The sequence below is a fragment of the Balaenoptera borealis genome (assembly GCF_965194805.1).
Source record: "Balaenoptera borealis genome assembly, chromosome: 20".
Taxonomy (NCBI): Eukaryota; Metazoa; Chordata; class Mammalia; order Artiodactyla; family Balaenopteridae; genus Balaenoptera; species Balaenoptera borealis.
Window position 1 is genome coordinate 19,577,430 of NC_138879.1, and position 22,537 is coordinate 19,599,966.

At 39.3% G+C, this 22,537-nt stretch overlaps 1 protein-coding gene and 1 long non-coding RNA gene across 15 annotated transcripts in view; one reads left to right on the plus strand and one right to left on the minus strand.

Annotated features, from left to right (window-relative positions):
* Positions 1-22,537, plus strand: part of LOC309619297 — a 388,116-nt gene that overhangs the window by 102,680 nt on the left and 262,899 nt on the right. The window lies entirely within an intron of this gene.
* Positions 1,524-22,537, minus strand: part of KRT20 (keratin 20) — an 84,383-nt gene continuing 63,369 nt past the window's right edge. The window contains 5 exon segments of the mRNA XM_082374457.1: positions 1,524-4,713; positions 6,511-6,563; positions 6,943-7,025; positions 8,944-9,054; positions 9,058-20,918. Coding sequence (XP_082230583.1) covers positions 4,601-4,713; positions 6,511-6,563; positions 6,943-7,025; positions 8,944-9,054; positions 9,058-9,351 — 654 coding nt within the window. The 5' untranslated portion in view covers positions 9,352-20,918 and the 3' untranslated portion in view covers positions 1,524-4,600.

Sequence of the window (22,537 nt, forward strand, 5' to 3'; positions counted from 1 at the left end):
TTATGGTGTGTGGATTATACTTCATTAAAACTGTTATTAAAAAAATAGAAACATTTCATAACATACAATTACCATGTAAAGAAAGAAAGCACTCGATGATGCTTTATGCAGTTTATTATCATAAAGAGAAGCATTCTGCCTTGAGAAAGGTTTTGCTAATTTTGCTTTTAATCTACTTCCATTTCAAGCATGATGTGCTTCATTCTTATTCTGCTCAGCGATTATGTTTGGAATTTGACTCTCAAATTATTCAAAGAGCCGAGTTCAGTTTTAAAGGGCAGTGGAGACAATGGGGGGAAAAAAGCAGATATAATTTAAAGCTAGAAAATTATACTGATATTGAAAATTAACCAAGATAATTAAAAATTAGCTGATAATGAAATTAACCAGGAAATTGACTCAAGAATCCAGGGACCCCTGAAAGGAGATTTTGCAATTCAGAAACAGGAGGAATTAGAGAGAGGTTCATTTACAGTTTGCAGAGACTCCTCTGCTCTGTAAGGTTTAGTAGAATTGAAGTGTGCTATAATTTTCAGGCACATTAATGAATTGACATTAGGTGGTCTATAGCTTGTGGTTAATGCATTTTGTGGTAAAGGTGTCAGTAATGATATTTTAAATATCCTAGTGCTCATTGGATTTCATTTTTGCAGGCAATTTGCAGCTCCTCTGAGTGAAACATTTATATTCAATTACAGAGATGGATAAATGGGCTTTTTCCCTTCTTCTAATCACTACGAAGCATTAATGGTGCTTTCTGTTGCCGCTTTCTCGTAGGCAGCAAAAGTTGTAGCTACATTTCTTTCAAAAACTCAGCAGCAGCACCTTCTGGCAGCCATTTACATACTTTCTTCCACTTCTTTAACTTTAGATGACACAGTCTTGCTGTCCACTACTTCTTGTACAACTGTCTTAATCTTCCTGGTTTTCTTTATATCTGAATTTAGATTTAAATATAAAATGTTAATTCAGACACATGACTCTGCTGGTTTATAATACTCAACTTTAAATTATTATTATTTTGTATGTATTTCCTTCTTTTAGAAAAAGGTTGAATCCATTCTCTTTCTTAAATGATCTTAAGTCCATTTTATAAATAAATGCAGAAAATGTGCCACTCTTCCCAAATTTACACATTTTCTACTCTCCCCGCCAAAGAAATATGCCATATTAAATTAAGTAAAATGCACATTTTCATTTTATTTTTCCCTTTCAGAATCTTAGGATGTCTCAGGACAGTAATAGCATGGGCCAAGAAAATCACCCTGTCATTGGGAATGTGAGAAATTTCCCATATGGAGGGTTTCTTTATGTGATGTGCCTGATTTTCAGCATCCCTAGGGTACATCTGTTTACTTGAGAACTGACCTCCCTTTGCTTTTCACCAGTGGCAGTTTACTTGTTAGTTGTAAACTACTAAGTGAGAATTCAGTCTTATAGGAAATGTGTTAAAATTAGAACACTTATCTCTCTCCTCCAGGGTGCTTAACTGATATTCTGTAGTTCTGGTTTTTTTTTTTAAGAAAAGAAAAAGAAACAGAAAAAAGCGCTATTGCCATTTTGAAAATGAAGCGCTCTCCTGCCTTGTTGTTTCAAAATAAAATCTGAGTGAGGTAAGTTTTACTGCTGTTTGTATTTCTTCCCCCCTTTACAATGCTTGTTACTTCAAACTTGAGTGTCTTACTTTTTAACTTGAAAAATCCATAGCTTCAAAACTGACCTGTTTAACATATGCTAGAAGTTTCTGAATTAAAATAACAAAATGACAGTGGAAGTTTACATCTTGTGTTCTCTTGTTGCCTTTTGTGGGTGTGGTATTTGAAGACATGTTGATTCTCAAACTGGTTCCCACAGACTTCTGTGGCCTGTTGTTCAATTCATGACCTTGCAATGAGAACTCTAAAAAGTTATAGTGCTTTCGATTATGTATTAATCATAAAAATTAACATAAGCGTAATCTGTATCATCACCTCCACAACCATCTTCTACCTCAGTCCTATGACATGACCTCAAGTATAAAGGATGTACTTGGTATTTGGGAGATGTGCGTACTGGTTGGTATATTTTTGTTTTGTTGGTGGTGGTGGTAGTGGTGGGGTGTGTGTAATTCCTTTTGTGCTAGGGATTGCATTGGTGCTGGGGAACGAGTGACAGAGTTTAAGGTATGGACAGTAAAATGGAACAGCATATAGACATTGACACATACCCCTTGATTCTGAGAGCCTTACTTTACATCTTCTCCTTCCAGAAGGCAGCGGTAGGTAGCAATTTCCTGCTCAAGCTGGCTCTTTATGTCAAGGAGGATATTATATTCGTGGCTCTGGTGTTCTGTATTGGTCCGAATCTGCACCAGTTGGCCCTCGAGGAAGTTAAGCTGTGTCTGGATTATGGCCAAGTGGCTACAATAACGAGCATTGGTCTCCTCTAGTGTATGCTCCAAAGCTTCTTTCTATGAGCACAAGAAAAAGAGGATGTTTCTTACTTGAGGACTTGATTTAAGAGGTGGCTCAATTTTAATTTCTTTTGAGGAGAATTTCTATAGCTAGTCATTGTAGATATCACACATATTTCTAGCTTTATCTCCCACTCTTTCCATCTAGGCAACCTCAGCCAGCCAAACCTAACTAGGATCACTGGCTTTGGGTTTTTTTTTGTTTATTTGTTTTCAACTTCACACTCACTGTTCTCTTACTGTGGTATAGTGTAATATTGTTCTCAGTATTTGCTTCCCCTCCCTGGGATTTGTGGTGCCTTTCCATGTGGAGGATTGGACTTTCTAAACCCATTGATGCCAGGCTTGGTTATGTGACCCTCTTTCTTTAGCTAATGAAATGCAAGTGAAACTGACAAACGCCTTTTCTGAGAAGATAGCTTTAAGAGCTGTCACATGGTCTGGCCATTGTCCCTTTCCTTGTGGCACAACACGTAGGGTCTGCTCCTTAGACTGACCCTGGAGCGGAAATGTCATGGAGCAGAGCTGCAGCCGGCCCATGAAGGATGTAGTGTTGTTATCGTAAGCCACCGTGATCTGGGGGTTGTTACCACAGCATAATGCATTATGAGCTGTTATGCTTAGCCTGGAATGTCTTGACCCCTATTCTTCAATTGAAAATTCATCTCAGTTTTTCAGATCTACTTTAAATGATGCTTGCCCTGTGAAATCTTCCAGCTCTACTTTGTCCTCTGCATCCTTGCAGTGTCTTGCCCTTTCCCTTGATTTTTTTCTGTCTTTTCATTATAATCAGTTGTTTGACTTGTTTCCCTGCCTGTTCTGCAAGGGGCTGGGGTGGGGTGGGGGGGGGCGGTGGTTATTTCTTATAGGTATTTGCATTTCCAGAGTTCCTGATACAGGCACTTAGTAAACACACACCCCATGAGCGTTGAAAGTTAGATGTGCTTTACCAGGCTGAGATGGGACTGGAGCTGTATCTCCAGGCTCTGGTAGGTGCGTCTCAGCTCCTTTATTTGATCCCTGCTTTCTTTTAACTCTTCAGTGCTCACTGTGACTTGCTGTTGCAGAGTTTCAATCTAAAGTTCCAAAAATGAAAAAAATAAGTAAGGAAAGAAAGAAAAAGAAAGTAAGAAACAAAGGAAGGGAGGGTGGAAGGAAGGGAAGGATGGAGGGAGAGGGAGAGGAGGGAAGGAAGGAAATGAGTTAATCTCTTTCTTGGAAGACAGCTTCCGCACATTTTGCTTACCCATAAGAATTATGCTATTACCTGGGTCTCATACTGTTCTTTGGCCTTCTGAAGGTTCTCCTGGGCCATGGCTTCATATTTCTGCCTCATTTCACTCATGATGGCGCTGAGGTTCAGGCCTGGAGCAGCATCCACCTCTACGTTTACCTTATTGCCCAAATGAGCCCGTAGGCTCCTCACTTCCTAGAGAGGGAAAATCCTGATTGATTATAGTCTTTTTTTTTTTTTAAGATGTTAGCTATGAGTTTTTCTTTTTTTTAAAAAATTTATTTATTTATTTTTGGCTGTGTTGGGTCTTCGTTTCTGTGCAAGGGCTTTCTCTAGTTGCGGCAAGCGGGGGCCACTCTTCATCGCGGTGCGCGGGCCTCTCACTATCGCAGCCTCTCTTGTTGCGGAGCACAGGCTCCAGATGCGCAGGCTCAGTAGTTGTGGCTCACGGGCCTAGTTGCTCCGCGGCATGTGGGATCTTCCCAGACCAGGGCTCGAACCCGTGTCCCCTGCATTAGCGGGCAGATTCTCAACCGCTGCGCCACCAGGGAAGCCCTGATTATAGTCTTGAAGCACATTCTCAGGTGAGGCTGTGCCGAAAAGACATAGGAAGTCTTCTGGCTTCTTTCATTGGGGATGAGTAACACAGAAAGAAAATAACAACTTAGGTAAGACTTATTATGGTCCAGAGACTGCTCTAAGTCATTTAACCCTGACAGCAGCCTTATGAAAAGCTGTTAGGGCTCACATCATTCTCGTTGTCATCTTCTTCACCACTACCACCATCACCACATCTTCCTCTTTTTCCTCCTCCTCCTCCTCCTTATTATTACTAGAGCCATTCTATCATTTCCAACACCGCTTCTGAATATTTTCTCACCTCCTCGTGTTCTTTCTGGAGGAGCATCAGGTCTTTATTCATTCAGCCCTTCAGTTTGAATCTCCAAGTCTGTCTTCATTAGGATTAGGTCATCATAGACCATTTTCAGGCCTTGGAGATCAGCCACCACTGCTAGGCAGATCCCCGCTCACTCTCATACCTGTGAATTAAGTAGTATGGAGAGATAATTGAGTCCTTCTGAAACCATTATAGAAGAGATGATCTTAAAATGATGAGATCGATCTTTATGTGGTATACAAGGAGATCAATTTCAATGCATCCCTGTGTCTCCCTTTATACGTTCTGAAAATGTTCTTGAGAACCTTGGAATCAGATCATAATATAGTCTCTGCGATTTGGAGTGATTAGTAAAAAAATCAATCTGAAATTACTTTTAAAAGTTCCTGGGCTTCCCTGGTGGTGCAGTGGTTGAGAATCTGCCTGCCAATGCAGGGGACACGGGTTCGAGCCCTGGTCTGGGAAGATCCCACATGCCGCGGAGCAACTAGGCCCGTGAGCCACAGTTTACTGAGCCTGCGCGTCTGGAGCCTGTGCTCCGCAACAAGAGAGGCCACGACAGTGAGAGGCCCATGCACCGCGATGAAGAGTGGCCCCCGCTTGCCGCAACTAGAGAAAGCCCTTGCACAGAAACGAAGACCCAACACAGCCATAAATAAATAAATAAATAAACCCAAAAGTTAAAAAAAAAACAAAACAAACTAGCACCGCACATATTTTCTAAAAAAAAAAAAAAAAGTTCCTGAATTCTAGAATGTATTTTTTTTAAATCAAAAAAATATTTTGCTCTGATTACTGTTTTAGCAAAGGGTTCTCATTACTGATATTAAATAATGGTTAGTTAGATTTGCTTAATGAATGCACTTGATCAGTTTATTTTTATTACTTTGTAAACAGATGCATCCAAAGTGAATTATTGTAAAAATTCGTGCATTCTCCTCTACGATCTTATATATTCCCATTTTTATTAAAGTAGTAAACTTTGAGAAAGGATAATGCAATGATGCATTCAGATGCTGACTGGAATTAATGAACCTTTTAAAATTATTTATTTATTTTTAATAGATCCTTATTGGAGTATAATTTCTTCACAATACTGTGTTAGTTTCTGTTGCACAACAAAGCGAATCAGCCATATGCATACACATGTCCCCATATCCCCTCCCTCTTGAGCCTCCCTCCCATCCTCCCTATCCCACCCCTCTAGGTCATCACAAAGCACCGAGCCAATCTCCCTGTGATGTGCTGCTGCTTCCCACCAGCCAACTATTTTACATTCAGTAGTGTATGTATGTCGATGCTACTCTCACTTCTCCCCAGCTTTGCCCTCCCACCCCATGTCCTCAAGTCCATTTTCTGTGTCTATCTCTTTATTCCTGCCCTACAACTAGGTTCATCAGTACCATTTTGTTTTGTTTTTTTAAGATTCCATATATATGTTAGCATACAGTATTTGTTTTTCTCTTTCTGACTTACTTCACTCTGTATGACAGACCCTAGGTCCATCCACCTCACTACAAATAACTCAGTTTCGTTTCTTTTTATGGCTGAGTAATTTTCCATTGTATATATGAACTTTTAATGCTTTAATTTTCAGATCTGCTTTCTCATTTCTTTCTTTCTGATCCCTTGTAGCATTAAAATGCTGCCCTTCTAAACCACAAAGAACTCTTCAGTGCCAATGCATTGTACAAATTCAGGATGAGGAGGCCCTAGTGTAGAAGCAGTTATTAGGAACAGCTCTGATCACATGTAGTGTGATGTGACCACAAGAGAGTGAACACAATTTGAACTGCTTTAATCAACCTAGTTCTTTGGTCGGTCAGACCATATTGTAAAACACTGTTAAACTAGAAAGCGTTAAGAATCACCCCTGGAACTTGGGTTGTTTACTTGTAGGTGCTTAAAGGAACATGGATGACTCACTTAGAGAATCACTGAGGGTAGATAAATGGCTCTCTTTAGATAACAGAAAGGCACTTAGGCAGAAGGGGGAGATGTAAATTGCCTTATTATTACTCCAAAGAAGAGAATGAGGGTCAATGGGTGAAAAGGTAGATGCCAGGTTACTAAAAAAGAACATTCTAGCAACCAGAGCTGAACAGTGAGAATAGTAGTAGTTACTGGAGGTGTTCATCTACACGCTGGGTGACCATATCTTAGGACTGTGGGAGAGAGAAGTCCAGTCCTGATGCTGGGCTAGACCAGAAAGCTTCTAACACCCTTTAAACACCAAGGTTCTGAGACTGTTCAGTGGTAGCTCCTTTGCCAACAATAGTGTGGAAAGCCGAGTGTCATGAAGGACCACTGAAAGGCCCTCCTTTGCAGGAAGTGTTACCATGGTATCAGAGCACCTACTTCAGCCTGAAGTCCTTGGCAGCCAGTTTAGCATTATCGATTTGCAGGACACGTCGAGCATTTTGCAGTTGACCATCTTTAATCTGGAAAATGCGCAAGAAAGAATGACATTTTCAACTGGACAGGAGTCTAAAGTGATTGAGTTGATCCTCAGATATGACCCCTCTTGTATCGAAGATGATGTTCATCTCAAGGATTTCCACGTGAAAACGGAAAGGAGGACTTTCGAGATGGGGATTTAACATGATAGACTCATAAAATGCAACTCTAGTCCTGAGGGTTTGGTCAGCTTTCTTATGATTCTACAAATGGAGAGTTTAATTCAACATGAGCCATCAGACCTTACTGAGTGCCTTGCCTTTGTTGTTGTTCCTGCTTAGAACTTTCCTCTTAGCCCCTCTCATTTGGTGAACTCATCCTCCTCCAGGTCTCAGCTTAGACTTCATTGTTTCAAGAAAGCCTTCACTGATCTCCTCAAAACAGAGCTGGATGAACTGCCTGTTCTTTCATGATCTTACACAGCCCTCCCTTTATCCTTCCATGTGGGATAGTGCTGCCTTTGTCCATGCTTGTTTCCCCTAAATCACATTATGTTCACCATCATACTCCCCAGTGCCCAGCACCTCGTTAGTGTGTACTAAGTTTTGGCTGAACGAATGCACACTTGCTATACGGTGGGATTTGTGCAAGGCACTGGGGCTATCAGGATGGATAAGCCCTTGATCTTAAGAAGTGGTTACCTAATGGATGAGTCCTCTAAGATGCATATGGATCAGAAGTCTGCTTATAAAAGATGCTATAACAGCGTGTCTCTTTCAGCAGATCTAGTCCTGGAGAGAGCTGCCTTCCTTCATATACTGGGTCTTCCCAGGTAAATGGAACATTTGGCTGTGCCTACGTGTTTGGGATGACAAATAGCTTCAGAACCACAAATCATGAGACGGCTGGGGGAGAATGGTTGGCTGATTTTGAACGTTTTTAGTGGGAGCCTGCGAAGAATGACCTGTTGGCAGAGGGGCAATTTAAACACCTTTGCCTCACATCCCCACGGTTCCTGAAACCCCAGAGTAACTTCCTGTGGAATCTGAATCAAATTGCACTGATGTCTAATACAATGCAAGAAAAGAGAGTGGTCTTTGCTGGAAAGAAAGAGGAATGTTAAAATAGAAATGAAAACGAAAGGGACACTTTTCTTGATTAGATAAGAATTTTAAAACAGAGTAAGTGTCCTGTGTCATAATCAAAATCTTCAGTTAGGAACAAAGTCTTCTTTTATTCCACATAATTGATAAAATGGAGAACTCCAGCTTTCTGGTATGACATTGGAGCAGGTACGATTGCAATAAATTTGAATTGGGGGCAGTAAAACATTTTATTACTGTAGAGATGGTTTCTGAACTGCTTGCTGATGATGATCAGATTATTAAACATTTTAAAGACATTTTAAAATCCACTTGTCATTAAGACCAATACCCCTGCCCCCATTTCCACCCTGAATCACTTTATCATAGAAATTTATGATCCAGTATTCTGGATCATATTGTAATACTTGTATTACAACTCTTATATAAATGAAAGGAGGAAAATCTCTAAAGTGACTGGGGTTTTAAAAGTTGATGGAAATTAGGTAAAAAAACTAAGAAAGATTTATTACCACATAAAAAAATTTGAGATCTTTCCAGAAAAAAAATGTTCACTCTCCACTTAGTCCTGACTTGGTAAACTGTGATAAAAATACAGATTATAAGCCTGGAGGATACAATTTTAATATTTTGTATGTAATTAGATTATTTTTTTAAATGTATGGTTTACAGTCATCCTATTATGTAGTCAGGTACTCCAGCGCCAAGGGTAGATGATAGAATATGCCATTTTTATAGATGTAGCATTTAAGCCTGATTTGCTTTACAATGTCCATTCAGACCCACCTAACATATGTGCCCTTCTTGATGTATGATGCAGCTGAACAGTGGAGTAGAAAGCACAGGTGTCAGGCCTCACCTGATTTCGCAGCTCTTTGATTTGTTCCAAATATGCACTGTGGTACCGACAGGTGCCAGGCGTGTTGGTTTCATACCAGTGCTTGATCTGCAGTTCAAGTTTGGAGTTGAACTACTCCAGGGACCGCACTTTTTCTAGGTAGCTTGCTAAGCGGTCATTTAGGTTCTTCATGGTCATCTTCTCATTGCCAACACACAGGTTCCCTTCAGCGAGGTAACTCCCATAGCTCACCATGTGTCTAGAGGTCGAGGTGCGGGTGCCGTGGCCTCCAGCCCCCCCATACACACTGGGTGCGACCCTGAGGTACTCTGTGCCCCCTTTCCTATATATGGAGCTGCTCATGCTGAGTGCAGGGCCCTGGGAGGAGGAGCTCAGGCTTCGGTGGAAGCTTCTGTGATTGAAATCCATTGGGGATTCTAGGAGGAAGCAGCTGTAGCTTCAGAAGGGATGGAGCAGAGTCTGTCTCTCGGTTGTGGATGGGCTGACCTTTTATAGAATTCACAGGAGAAACGCCTCCTCTGCTGACATGTCACTTTATGATAGACGCCATAGTCCACCTTGCTTTGCCTTTTTTTTCCCCTTTGTACAGCAATCTATTTAATACCATTCCAGAAATTACCACTAGAGGCCTTTCTTAGAGGCTTTTCTCAGGGGTGATTTCTTTTTTTCGACAGAGGAAACAAAGGAAAACAGGAAGCTGTATTCTTTTAGCCCTTGCACCTGCTTTGGCACATTTTCTTTCATCCTAAGATACACATAAAGCATATTTGCAATCTCCATGAATAATTTATCTAAAAAGACACATGTGGGTACATAATAGTAAATCACACTAACGATAAAAAACAATGTTTAAAAATTTAAAAAAATATCTTTTTCTCTTTTTGGTAAGAACATTTAAGTTCTACTTTTTTAGTAAATTTCAATTACATTATCAACTATAGTCACCATGTTTTAAATTAGGTCTTCAGAACTTACCCATCTTAGAGCTAAAAGTTTGTACCCTTTTACCAGCTTCTCCCCATTTCCTTTAACTCTCCTCCCCCAGTCCCTGGCAGCCACTTTTCTAGGCTCTTTTCTATGAGTTTGACTTTTTTTTTTCTGTAAGATTCCCCGTGTAAGTGATACTATGCAGTATTTTTCTTTCTCTGTCTTGGCTATTTCACTTAACATAATGCCCTCAAGCTCTATCCATGTTGTTGCAAATGGCAGGAGATATATATATATATATATATATATATATATATATATATATATATATATATTCTTATATTCTTTTTCCTCTTTATCTGGTCATCCGTTGAATGACACTTAACTTTTTCCATATCTTGGCTATTATGAAAAATGCTGCAATGAACATGGGAGTGCAGATATCGCTGAGACAGTGGTTTCATTTTCTTTCGATATACACCCGGAAGTGGAATTGCCTGATTGTAGGGTAGTTCTATTTTTATTTGTATGTGTGTGTGTGTGTGTGGAACCTCCATATTGTTTTACACAATTGCTGTACCAATTTACATTCCCACCAACAGTGCACCAGTGTTCCCTTTCCTGCACATCCTTGCCACCATTTCTTATCCTGTCTTTTTGATGATAACCATTCTAATAGGTGTGAGGTGATATCTCATTGTGGTTTTGATTCGCATAAGAACAATGGTTTATATGTATTGCTAAGCCACTCTTCAGAGTCTCTGTTTTACGTTTTTTGGGGGCTGAGTTTATCCTGTTTAAAGATCATATTTTATAAGATGATTAAAAGACTTCATACAAACATAGAACCTCTAATATTTAAAACAGGAATAAAACATTTATACATTTGGAGATGTGATCTGGGAAAATGAATAAAACGAATTTAGGTGGATAGATGATTTTGAAGTTTTTTCCCTAATTCTAATGTCCTAAGACTAGATAATGCATGTAAATTTCTCAGTCACTGCCTGGCCTTAGGTCTTCTCTAGAAACGTAGACTAGATACCATAGTGCTTTGCACCTGACCTGGTGAATGGGGCAGTCTCTCTCCCTGTGTAAGTTCAGCGCAACACCCACCGTGACAGACGGTGCTCCATCCATCCTAAAGCTGCAGCTCCTCCCTCCTAGAATCCCCAGTGGATTTCACCGGCAGAAGCTTCCACAGAAGCCAGATCTTTCCCACAGGTCTCCCTACTCACCGCACGAGCAGAGCAATTTCATGCACAGGAGGAATGTGCTCAGTGCCTTGGGGCTGCACCCAGCCTCCATGATCGCACAGTAAACCACTGCAAGTGTGTTGACCTCCATACTCATGGTGAGCTGGGAGTGTCACCTCACCAGTGGGGATCTGCTGAATGGAATTTGTTTGTTTGCTCCACCTCATTCAAACTGCCTGGACAAAGAATTCATACCTCCCCTGAAACATTTAAATTGTTTCCTTTATCAAATTAAATCGAAGGGATTGGAAATGTCACAGAAAAAGCCTCATTAACACTCATCCTGATCATTGAATTGAATTGAGGTTTGTATATGATTAAAGCAAGCAAGCAAGCAAAGAAACAAACAAAAAAGAAAAAAGAAAAATACCTAAAAAATGGTGTATCCAAAATCCCTGCACATTATTTCTGAAAATTTTGGGATTTACTTGTTTTAGTGTCTCATTTTTGTTTTTTTTTTTTTTCTGAAACTAATGGCTTTTTTACTTTCGAGTTTGAGGGCTTTTTTTTTACAACAAACATCCTTCTTGAAAAAGGAGATGATACTGTATTATTTCTCTTTTACAAACAGTGTACTTTAAAATAATACTTCGTATTAGACTTTGCTTCAGTTATATTATGAAAGTAAAAATTACAAGACAGAGTTAAACCTATTTCATGCACTTTATGGTTTATGTGTGGACAGTTCTTACATTTTTATCCATTCATATATGCATCAGTCAACACTCACTGAGAGTTCACCATCAATGACAGAATGTGAAATAAGCAGACCTTACTGTTTATTACAGAGCTGTAAATTACCCTGTACCTAGATGTCACAGCTAAAATCTGCAGTGAGGAACTTTTTATAAACACATGAACTGTGTTCTTTTTATATATGTGTATTCACAAATGTAACATGTTTTTTGGTTGTTGCTTCATGGGGGAGTAGGAGGTTGTTTGACTGAAGTCATTGGAACAGCATACTGTTTAAATTTAATGTTTTGCCACAAATTAGTTTGAGCTAAGACTTTCATCCACTAACACGTGTGATCAAGGTAGGTAGAAGCCTTATTTAAATTAAGAGTTAGTTTTATAACTAGAAAGGAATATAAGCTGCAGTTATTAAACATGATAATTTTACTCTCTTCTTTAACACAATTCTTCCTTATGGCTGGAGCCAATTATGTTTAAGTGAAAGAGTTAAAATCTCATTAAAATGATGAAAATCATTTTTAATTTTTTTGAGAAATAACTTTGTCTATGTGTTATTCCACGAATTTTTGGCTAGTATTTGTAAGCTTTTGAGACTTTAAATTTAAACTAAAATATGACATAGTAGGGTTATTAATATGGGGTTCACTTATCCAATCTACTTATTTGCCGCAGTAGAAAAATTCGTGTTGAGACGATTTCCGCATGTTTCTGTAACAGCAGGAGAATTTGATACCTCCTCTATCACACTGAGTTTTATGCTTTGGTAGATTATTATATCTCGTAATGTGACCACAGGAAACCAGTCTAGTATTTCACAGCAATTAATTTTTCTGAATTATACCTAAGGACTAGATACAGATCCTATTAACTCTTGCTCATATACAAGTCATAAATTTAGAGGCCCTAATATTCTAGTCTGTTGGATGACTGTATCTGTAAATAAATATTTTTTATATCCCAACTTCCATGTAACTAATAGGAAGTACATTTTGCCCTCTGAGACAGATTCCGCTAAGGGCGTTAATGATTAATATTAAGTATAGGTGGTAATTTGGAGAGTTATCATAAGTACTATAGTTTCCAGAGGACTTTCAGTTTTTTTTTTTTCCATCACGGAGAAGCTATTGCAGCCCAGATGTAGTAGATGTAGAGTCTGCAATCTCTGGGGGTGTGGTGTTGGTGGAGGGGACGTTTTCTTCCCAGACATTTTAGTTAGGATGCATGCTTTCACTGGTTGAGAAGGATGACATATAGGAACTGTGGGTGTTTGTAGGCATCGTGGTTCTAGACATCACACAGTTAAGTCAGAAAAAACCATAGCCTCTGTGCTTTAAAAACTGATGTACTTACTGAATTAGTTACAAGTCAAATGATACAATGTCTCCGATTTGCTTCAAAATAATATGAGAGGGAGAAAGAGGTTGGGAGTATCGATGAAGGAAGTTTGGGTATGACTTATTTGTTGAAGCTGGGAAATGGGTTCGTGGGGATTTGTTATACTGTTCTAACTACTCTAGTATTTGTTTGGAAATTTCTATAATGAAACATTTTGAGATGCTGATATAGTAAACTTACATTATTGTGTTTTACATGGTTAATCTCCTATATTCAGGTTTTGATTTGTGCTTACTTGGTGATCCTGCCCTGCTGTGCTTCAATGAGTTGACAGATTTATTGTCTCACAGTGACTCAAACCTAGTAGGCACTCGATATGACTTGCCATGTAAATGATAAATGAATGAATGAATAAAAGTGCTGATGCCCAACTTGGAGGAGAGAAGAAGCATTTGCCAGTGTGGAGAGGTTCTTCCTGACCATTGGCTGCTGTTTCTACTAGTCATGTTAAGAAATTAGAAGAGTTGCAACCCAGGAGTTCATGTCATGGAGTATGGCATACTGGGTACATCTAATGCCCCTCTCCCGAATGTTTCCAATGGATACAACTAAAGTGCATTATACTATTTCCTCCATCCCCCCTCCCTTCCTCCCTTCCTCCCTTCCTTTGTCTATCTATCTGTCTATCTATCTACCTACCTATCTATCATCTATCTATTTATTTTTTCAAACCTATTGAAGACCTATTATGGAAGGAAAGATTTCTCAGAGATCAAAAAGGAAATGAAAATAGGAATCTTAGGAGAGAAGTAGGTGAGAAAGTTGTCTTGCACCCGGTGAGTTTTGCTCTGTCATGGAGATATTGAGATTACTTTACGATGTCTATAAGGGCACAGGAGAGACCAGCACCTGCTTAAAGTGGGAATACTAACAGGGAACATCTATGTAAACCTAGTATCCTGAAGAACTATGCCTTCAGAGTAAGGGGACTTATAAATAAAGCCACCATGCAGAAGGGTACCGTGAGGAAAATATTCTGTCTCAGCCTTGGTGCTTGGTGCAGAGGAAAAATAAATCTTCCCTGAGAATTTGTAACCACAGCTGGCCCAACACAGTTTGTTGTCTGTATTTACATGTATCTGTGTGTAATCTGAAAACCTGAAGTGGAGCATTGAATTTCAAGTGGTCCTTGTGGGCTGAGTGATACCCTCAGCCAACTGGCAGCAGGAAGCTGAAATCTTCTCTAAAATAATGCAACTTCAACATAGGCTCAGAGAATCCCTACAGATAAAGTTGTGTGGAGAGTGAGCACACCAACAAACAGTGGAATTGGATCCACAAAGACTTTAGCTGTGGAATTATTGGAAGGAGAATATAATCTACTCATATTAAAGTGTTTTAGTAAATGAAAGGTAACCTTGAAAATTGAGCAAGTACTAAGAGATTATAAAACTTACCAGAAGCTTTGAAAAAGAACCCAGAAGAAATGAATGCTATAATTAAAATTAAAAGTTCAGTGGATGAGGACTTCCCTGGTGGCACAGTGGTTAAGAATCCGCCTGCCAATGCAGGAGACATGGGTTCGAGCCCTGGTCTGGGAAGATCCCACATGCCGTGGAGCAACTAAACCTGTGCACCACAACTACTGAGCCTGCACTCTAGAGCCCGCGAGCCACAACTGCTGAAGCCCGCGAGCCACAACTACTGAGCCCACACACCACAGCTACAGAAGCCCGCGCCCCTAGGGCCCATGCTCCGCAACAAGAGAAGCCACCGCAATGAGAAGCCTGTGCACCGCAACGAAGAGTAGCCCCCGTTCACCACAACTAGAGAAAGCCTGCGCGCAGCAACGAAGCCCCAGTGCAGCCAAATAAATAAAATAAATAAATTTATTAAAAAAAAAGTTTCAGTGGATGAGTCCAACAATGGATTAAGCAAGGCCAAAGGGAGAATTATTGAACAAAAAGATAGCTCTGAATACCTTATCCAGAATGCAGCTAAGTGACAAAAGAGGAGTCAAGAGACATGAAGGCTAGAGTAAGAAGGTCTAACTATGTCTGCTCAGATTTCCAGATGGAGACAAGGGAGAATGGGAAAAGAAAACATTCAATGAGATATGAGGTGAAATTTTCCAGAATTGTTTTTTTTTTTTTTTAGATGGTGAGTTCTATATTTTTAAAATTTATTTATTTAGTTAGTTATTTATTTTTGGCTGTGTTGGGTCTTCGTTTCTGTGAGGGCTTTCTCTAGTTGCGGCAAGCGGGGGCCACTCTTCATCGCGGTGCACGGGCCTCTCACTATCGTGGCCTCTCTTGTTGCGGAGCACAGGCTCCAGACGCGCAGGCTCAGTAGTTGTGGCTCAGGGGCCTAGTTGCTCCACGGCATGTGGGATCTTCCCAGACCAGGGCTCGAACCCGTGTCCCCGCATTAGCAGGCAGATTCTCAACCACTGCGCCACCAGGGAAGCCCCCAGCATTGTTTAAAGAAACACGTTCTCAGGTTAAGAGAACTTAATGCATTCCAAGCAAAATAAATAAAAATAAATCACATTTGTACACATCAGAGCAGAAAACCAAATAATAAAGAGAAGATCTTGTAAGCAGGTAACAAGAAAAGAAAGACAAAGGAATAATGATTAGACTGATGGCTGATTTCTCAAGAGCAACAGTGGACCCCGGAAATGGAACAGCATCTTCAATGGGCTGGGAGAAAATAACTGCCTGGAATTTTCCTTCTCAGTGATAGTATCTTTGAAGAATGAGAGTAAAATAAAGACATTTTCAGGATAACAGAAACCAAGTTTGCCCTCAGCAGGCTCACTAAAAGGAATGCATTTTAAGCTGAAAGAAGATGATCTCAGATGGAAGATCTGAGGTGAGAAAAGGATGATGAATAAATAATGTGCTAAAATGTGACCAAATTTTAGTGAATATTGGCTATAAAATATGTCTTTTGAAGGAAAAACAAAATAGAATTAAACTAGATGAGAGCTGGAAGGGATAAATGGAGTTAAATTGTTCTAAGATCTTGACCCTTCAGGAAAAGGGTAAAGATACAGATGAACTTTAGACATTGACAAGTTAAGAGTGCATATTACAATTCCTAATTTTGTAGTTTTGTCCTTCAAATGATGAGTAATGGCTCCTAAACTGACCTGAAAATAAACCAACGGATCAGCACAAAGAGCTCAGAAACAGGTCGGCATATGGAAAATTAATTTGCAACTGGTTCAGCATTACAAACCAGTGTGGAAAGGAATAGGTTATTTCCACATTTAAAAGATGGAAATAGTATTCCTATCTCAGACAAAATTACATATAATATACACAGATATATTCCAGATTCATTAAAGATATAAATGTGAAAGGTAAAAACTATACAATGTTTAAAGGAAAATACAGAATAATGTCTCTAGGAATCAGGGTAAAGGAGTATTTCTTAAGCAAGACACATAAAGTGCAAACTATAAAGTACAAAATTGCTACTAATGTAGCAATCTTTGTTCATTAAAGGATATCATAATTATAATGGAGAAAGCCTCAAACATGGAGCAGATAATTAGAATACATGTAACTGACAAGGAATTAGTTTCCAGAATATGAAAACAATGCCTACAAATCAATAAGGAAAAGAAAAACAACTCAGTGGGAAAATGGGCAAAAATATGAGTAGACTTGCACAGAAGAGGAAAGCTAAATGTCCTGTTTCACACCTGCCAAATTGTTGTCGAGGAAAATTCTCATCCATTGACAGTGGCTGTGTAAATAGGCACAATTACTTTGGAAAACAGTTTGACAATATCTCAAAAAGGTGACCGTGCACATACCTATCATCCAGTAATTCCATTCTTGTTTATATATTCCAGAGAAACTCTTGCACGTATTTATCTGAACACATGTACAAAAATATTCGCAGAAGCATTGTTCATAATGCTAAAACACACACACACACACACACACACACACACACTTGGAACAACCTAAATGTCCATCAACAGTAGAGTGAATAAATATGTTGATGTATTTTCATACAATGGAATAGTATGCAGCAGTTTAAAATAGATAAACCACATTCTTGCATTCTTGACATGGGTGAATCTTAAGAAGCATGATGTTTAATGAAAGAAACAAGACACAAAATAATGTATCCAGACAATTCAATTGATGTAAAGTACAAAAACAGGCAAAACTAAATTACATGTGATGAAGGGTTATATGTAGATGGTATGGCTGATTGCAAATGATGGTCACAGAATCCTCCTGCAGCTGTATGCACAATCCTTTTGCAAGTCCTTTCAGAATTTGAAGGGTATTTGGACCATTTCCATATTTGAGGCTCCTGATATATTAAATAAATGAAAAAAAAATCCAAACCAAAATTATCATGTTTGTGTTTTTATTTCCTACATATTACTATTTTCAACACAAAATATAATACAATGTATGTATCAATTACAGATTCATAAAAAATACTAACTTTTTTTTTAAAGTGCAGTATAGGCTGTGTGGTCCAGTGCTGGGACACAGGTTTTTTTTTTTTTTAAGATTTTTTTTTTGATATGGACCAGGAGGGTGGTCTTGGGATGCCAGCGTGTAATAAGGTAATAAATCCTTAGATAAATCCTGCTTGGGTGTCAGAGAGTCAGGAGGAAACAGTCCCACTGTGAGGAGTCCTGTTTAACCTGATTTAGAAAAGTGAAGGCAAAAAACTACCATCATCACAACAAGATTCAACAGTGACAATAACCATTGCAGATAGCATAGCTTTTTGCAGTTTTGCGTTTTGTTCCTGTGATATGTTTCCTACCCTTATAACCAGGGGCTTTACACCTTTCTAGGGACTTACTATGTGTCAATGGAGACTTGGCTTATCAATATTTTTTTCAAGAATGAGTTGCTACTATTCGACTCTCACAATACAATAATATTTCTGATGCCTTGTGTTCCACAGTGGTCTCTTTGTTTGGTGTTTTCTACTTTTTTAAGCAATTAAAATGTAGAAAAAGCCTGGAGCAATTTCTTGTATGTTTGACACATATGTTGAGCGTTACTTAATAATTGCTACCCAGGGCAAAATATAACAGGATTTTATGGCCAAGTCTTCTGCTGATAGAGTGGACGGGCTGGTAGCCACATACACTTTTTCAAAATAAATGCATCTCTGTGAAATGAGCTGTCAGGAGGACTGCAGGCTTTGAAAGCCTGGAGTAATTAAGGAGCAATGTATTGGTTCTGAGGAACTGACATTAATGTTGACACATGATATTTCTGGGCAATTTGATCTGTACCAATAATTCATTTTGTTTCTTACTGCAGGACTCATTCTGTTCCTAAGTCAGTTGAGGCTTTATTAAAGATTTACCTGGTGGCTTTTTAAAAGCACAGTATTTAATGTGGTGTGTGTTCAGTCATCATTTATGTTTATTGAACATCATAACTATGACATTTGACCAAAGTTCAGGTTTTAAATCTCGAATTCAGATGCTTTTCCCTCCTAGATTACACTGACATAGTGCCTTAGCATTATCAAAATGGAAAAACTATACAGCAAAATTGACCCTAGAAGCAATGATCAACTAGTTGAAGAGTAAACATGGAAACTGATTATTCTGGCCTGTCACACATGTTAAGACCATGATCCTTAATCTGTTTTGTCACAATGATTATGATCATTTTGTCTCCATCATTTTGCATCTCAATATTCCAGGAATTTTATCCAATATTTTTATGTGGAAACTTGAATGAAATATTTTTTGGTAGAGCTACAAGAAAGTTTTAGAAGATTTTGTCCTTTTTACAGTTCTGTCAGAATGGATTTAACAAGTAGTTTGTATATTATTTCAAGTCTTTAATGTTTTAAAATTGTATTTATATACATAGGTGATAATCCCTGAAGTGAAACTGTCATCATTAAATCTTCCTTTCTGGATGAACCAGCTCTTTTGATGAAGAAGGAATAAAATCATTAGAAAAAAAATGACTTCAAAACTGAAACTGACGCAAAAATTAAAAGTCTGTCTTTCAAAGACCATTCCAAAGCTTGTGCCTTCATCATAAAACAATTCATTGGTAATTGATTTTGAATTATTCTTCCATTTTTCCTTATAAGCCGATTTGTCCAATGCATCAGTCTGGTGTACCCCATATTAATAACTGAAATGCAGTGTATGTATATATACACATATTTGTATACAATCCGTATTTATGTGTATACACATGTTCGCAACAGTCTGGTATAAAGGCAATGTCAGGTTTACATGTTCCTTGATTTGAAGGAAAAAAGGTAGATGACATTTTTCTATTTTCTTATTTACTGAGAAATGTGTACATTTAAAAAATAGACCCAGAAAAAGAATTAAAGTATCTTTGTCTTGGTGTGGATATTAAAAAGCACTCTTCAAAACATCCAACATCACTTTTGCCTCTTTGCTGCACAGACGATCCTGAAAACGCTGCCAGTATTATACACACCAAGGACTGAAAGTACAATCCTTTGGAGATCCGGATGAAATCCCATTTCTGCTGCTTGCTTGCGGTGTGAACGTGGGCAAGGTTCTTAACCTTTCTGAGCCTCACCTTCCTCGTATGGAAAGTGGAGGGTAGGAATGATGCCCAACATAGCATTGTCATGAAGACTGAATGAAATGACCTTTTCAAAGTGCTTAGCCCAACACCTGACAAGTAGGAAGCGCTCAGTGAGTTGTAGCTACTAGTTGCATCAGTGATCATAGTAGAAGTGCAATAATTGTAAACGTGGTGATGGTGACATGGAAAGGGCCACTAACACCATTCAGTATACACTAGGCTAATAACACTGTGAAATTGATGTTGATTGATGTAGCTAACACTAGATAAGCTGAACAACAGCCTTCTGGATGAAAATGTAATTGAGAAAGCATGATAACTTTGAAATCTACACAGTGACCCAGAAGTATTGGGCTGGCCAAAAACCCAAATGAACTTTTTGGCCAACCCAGTATCATAAGTGTGGGGAGTTGTGAATGATTTACATGGAGCATCAATGTATCAGATACTCATAGATTACTTAGATAATAGGCTCTGTGCTGTGCACTGAGCATAGACAAGGTCCTGTCCTCAAGTCTTCTCTACTCCCGTGTGTGTGTATTGGGGTGGAGGGAACCAGAGAAACAAACTTGGTGTGGTGAGACCTTGAGAGATGAACTCAGCTATCAAGTTGTTCCCTCCATGGTGATGTCCAGGGCTGGTCCCATGCTCCCACCTCAAGGAGTTTATAACCAAATGGAGAGGATGGATAAGCTCCCAAAACAGTGTTGTCCAACAGCGAGCCACATAAGTCATTTAAAGCTTTCTAGGAGTCACATTTTAAAAAGTAAAAAAAACAAAAAAAAACAAAAAAGAAAACAAAAAACCCCCACAGAGCCTAGGTGAAGGGACTTCCCTGGTGGTGCAGGGGTTAAGAATCTGCCTGGGGCTTCCCTGGTGGCGCAGTGGTTGAGAATCTGCCTGCTAATGCAGGGGACACGGGTTCGAGCCCTGGTCTGGGAAGATCTCACATGCCGCGGAGCAGCTGGGCCCGTGAGCCACAACTACTGAGCCTGCGCGTCTGGAGCCTGTGCTCCGCAACAAGAGAGGCCGTGATAGTGAGAGGCCCACGCACCGCGATGAAGAGTGGCCCCCGCTTGCCACAACTAGAGAAAGCTCTCGCACAGAAATGAAGACCCAACACAGCCATAAATAAATAAATAAATAAATATTTAAAAAAAAAAAAAAAAGAATCTGCCTGCCAATGCAGGGGACGCGGGTTCGGTCAGGGAAGATCCTACATGCCGTGCAGCAACTAAGCCCATGCGCCACAACTACTGAAGCCCGCACGCCTAGAGCCCGTGCACCGCAACGAAGAGTAGCCCCCGCTTGCCGCAACCAGAGAGAGCCCGCGTGCAGCAACGAAGATCCAATGCAGCCATAAACAAACAAACAAACAAACAAATAAATAAATTTATTTGTTAAAAAAAACCCAGGTGAAGGGAATTCCCTTGCGGTCCAGTGGTTAAGACTCAGTGCTTTCATTGCTGAGGGGCCGGGTTCGGTCCCTGGTTAGGGAACTAGGATCCCGAAAGCCGAGGGATATGGCAAAAAAACCACACAAAAAATCCAAAATACATAAAACAAACAAAAACCCAGGCGAAATTCATTCTAATAATATATTTTATTTAAGCCAATATATCCCAAACATACAATCAATATAAAATTATTAATGAGATATTGAATATTTTACCTTTTTTATTTTGGGGGGCTGTCTTTAAAATGTGGTGCACATTTCACACTCACAGCACATCTCCATTTAGATGAGTCACATTTCAAGTGCTCCACAGGTCCGTGTGGTTAGTGGCTACCTTAGCGGAGGGGATGATTCTAGAGTTCAGCTCCTCAAAGTGTGGTCCTCAGTCTCGTGGTGTAGGTGCCCCTGGGTCCCATACCCACCTCCTTAATCAGGATCTACATTTTAACAAAGTCCTTGGCCAGTCGGTGAAGTTTGAGAGCTGCTGCTTGATGACTTGAAAAACTTGTTATTTGAGATTACACACCGCCTCCTCTAATGATATTTGTGCTGTATGTTCCCTTATCATAGATGAGGTAAATCATCTTATTATAATCAAACCAAAGGTAGGGTTCACTTTAGCCCTTGTTGGAATCAGTAACATCTAGTTAGGCTTTTCTTAATTGGAAGGTTGATTAGTTTAGCAAAAATGGAAGGAAGGGCAGGCCAAAGATGAGACAAGAATAATTTTTTATTCAATGATGTAATGAATGACAGCACCGTTCTCAGCAGAGCTATTCTTTTCTGACATGTTTTGAGAGGGAGAAAGAAGGGAAGAGAGTGAGGGAGGTCTGGTTAGTTTTTAATTCATGGGTTTTTCATTATGTCAGAGTCTCTCCTGCAAGGTTGGCTTCATAGACAGATGGCCTCAATAATGCATTAGACAATGGTGTTCCAAAGCTGGATGTCAATGAAGGCTAAATGCTATAAATATATAACAAAACACCATTCACCGTGGGACAAAGAGTAAGTTTCTAAATCAACATGTATAAGCAGTCCCACCTGCCCAGCCATCTCCACCAGGGTTACTATTATCTACACTGTTTGCACAGAGCTCAGGTACACCTGGGTAGCACCAGTGAGTCAGCTGGGCCCATTCATGATGGAAGTTTTATATGGATGGAAGTTAAATGTTAACTTGCTTCTATTTTGTCAAAAATTTTAATAAAATGTTAAAGTGTATTGGTACTTCTAGTGCTCAGACCCGAAATCAAATGCTTTGAACCAACTTAAAGTTTTGAGACCTAAGTCATTTAATTTTATACTAATCTACTTGGTACAGTTTGTAATGCCTTAACCTC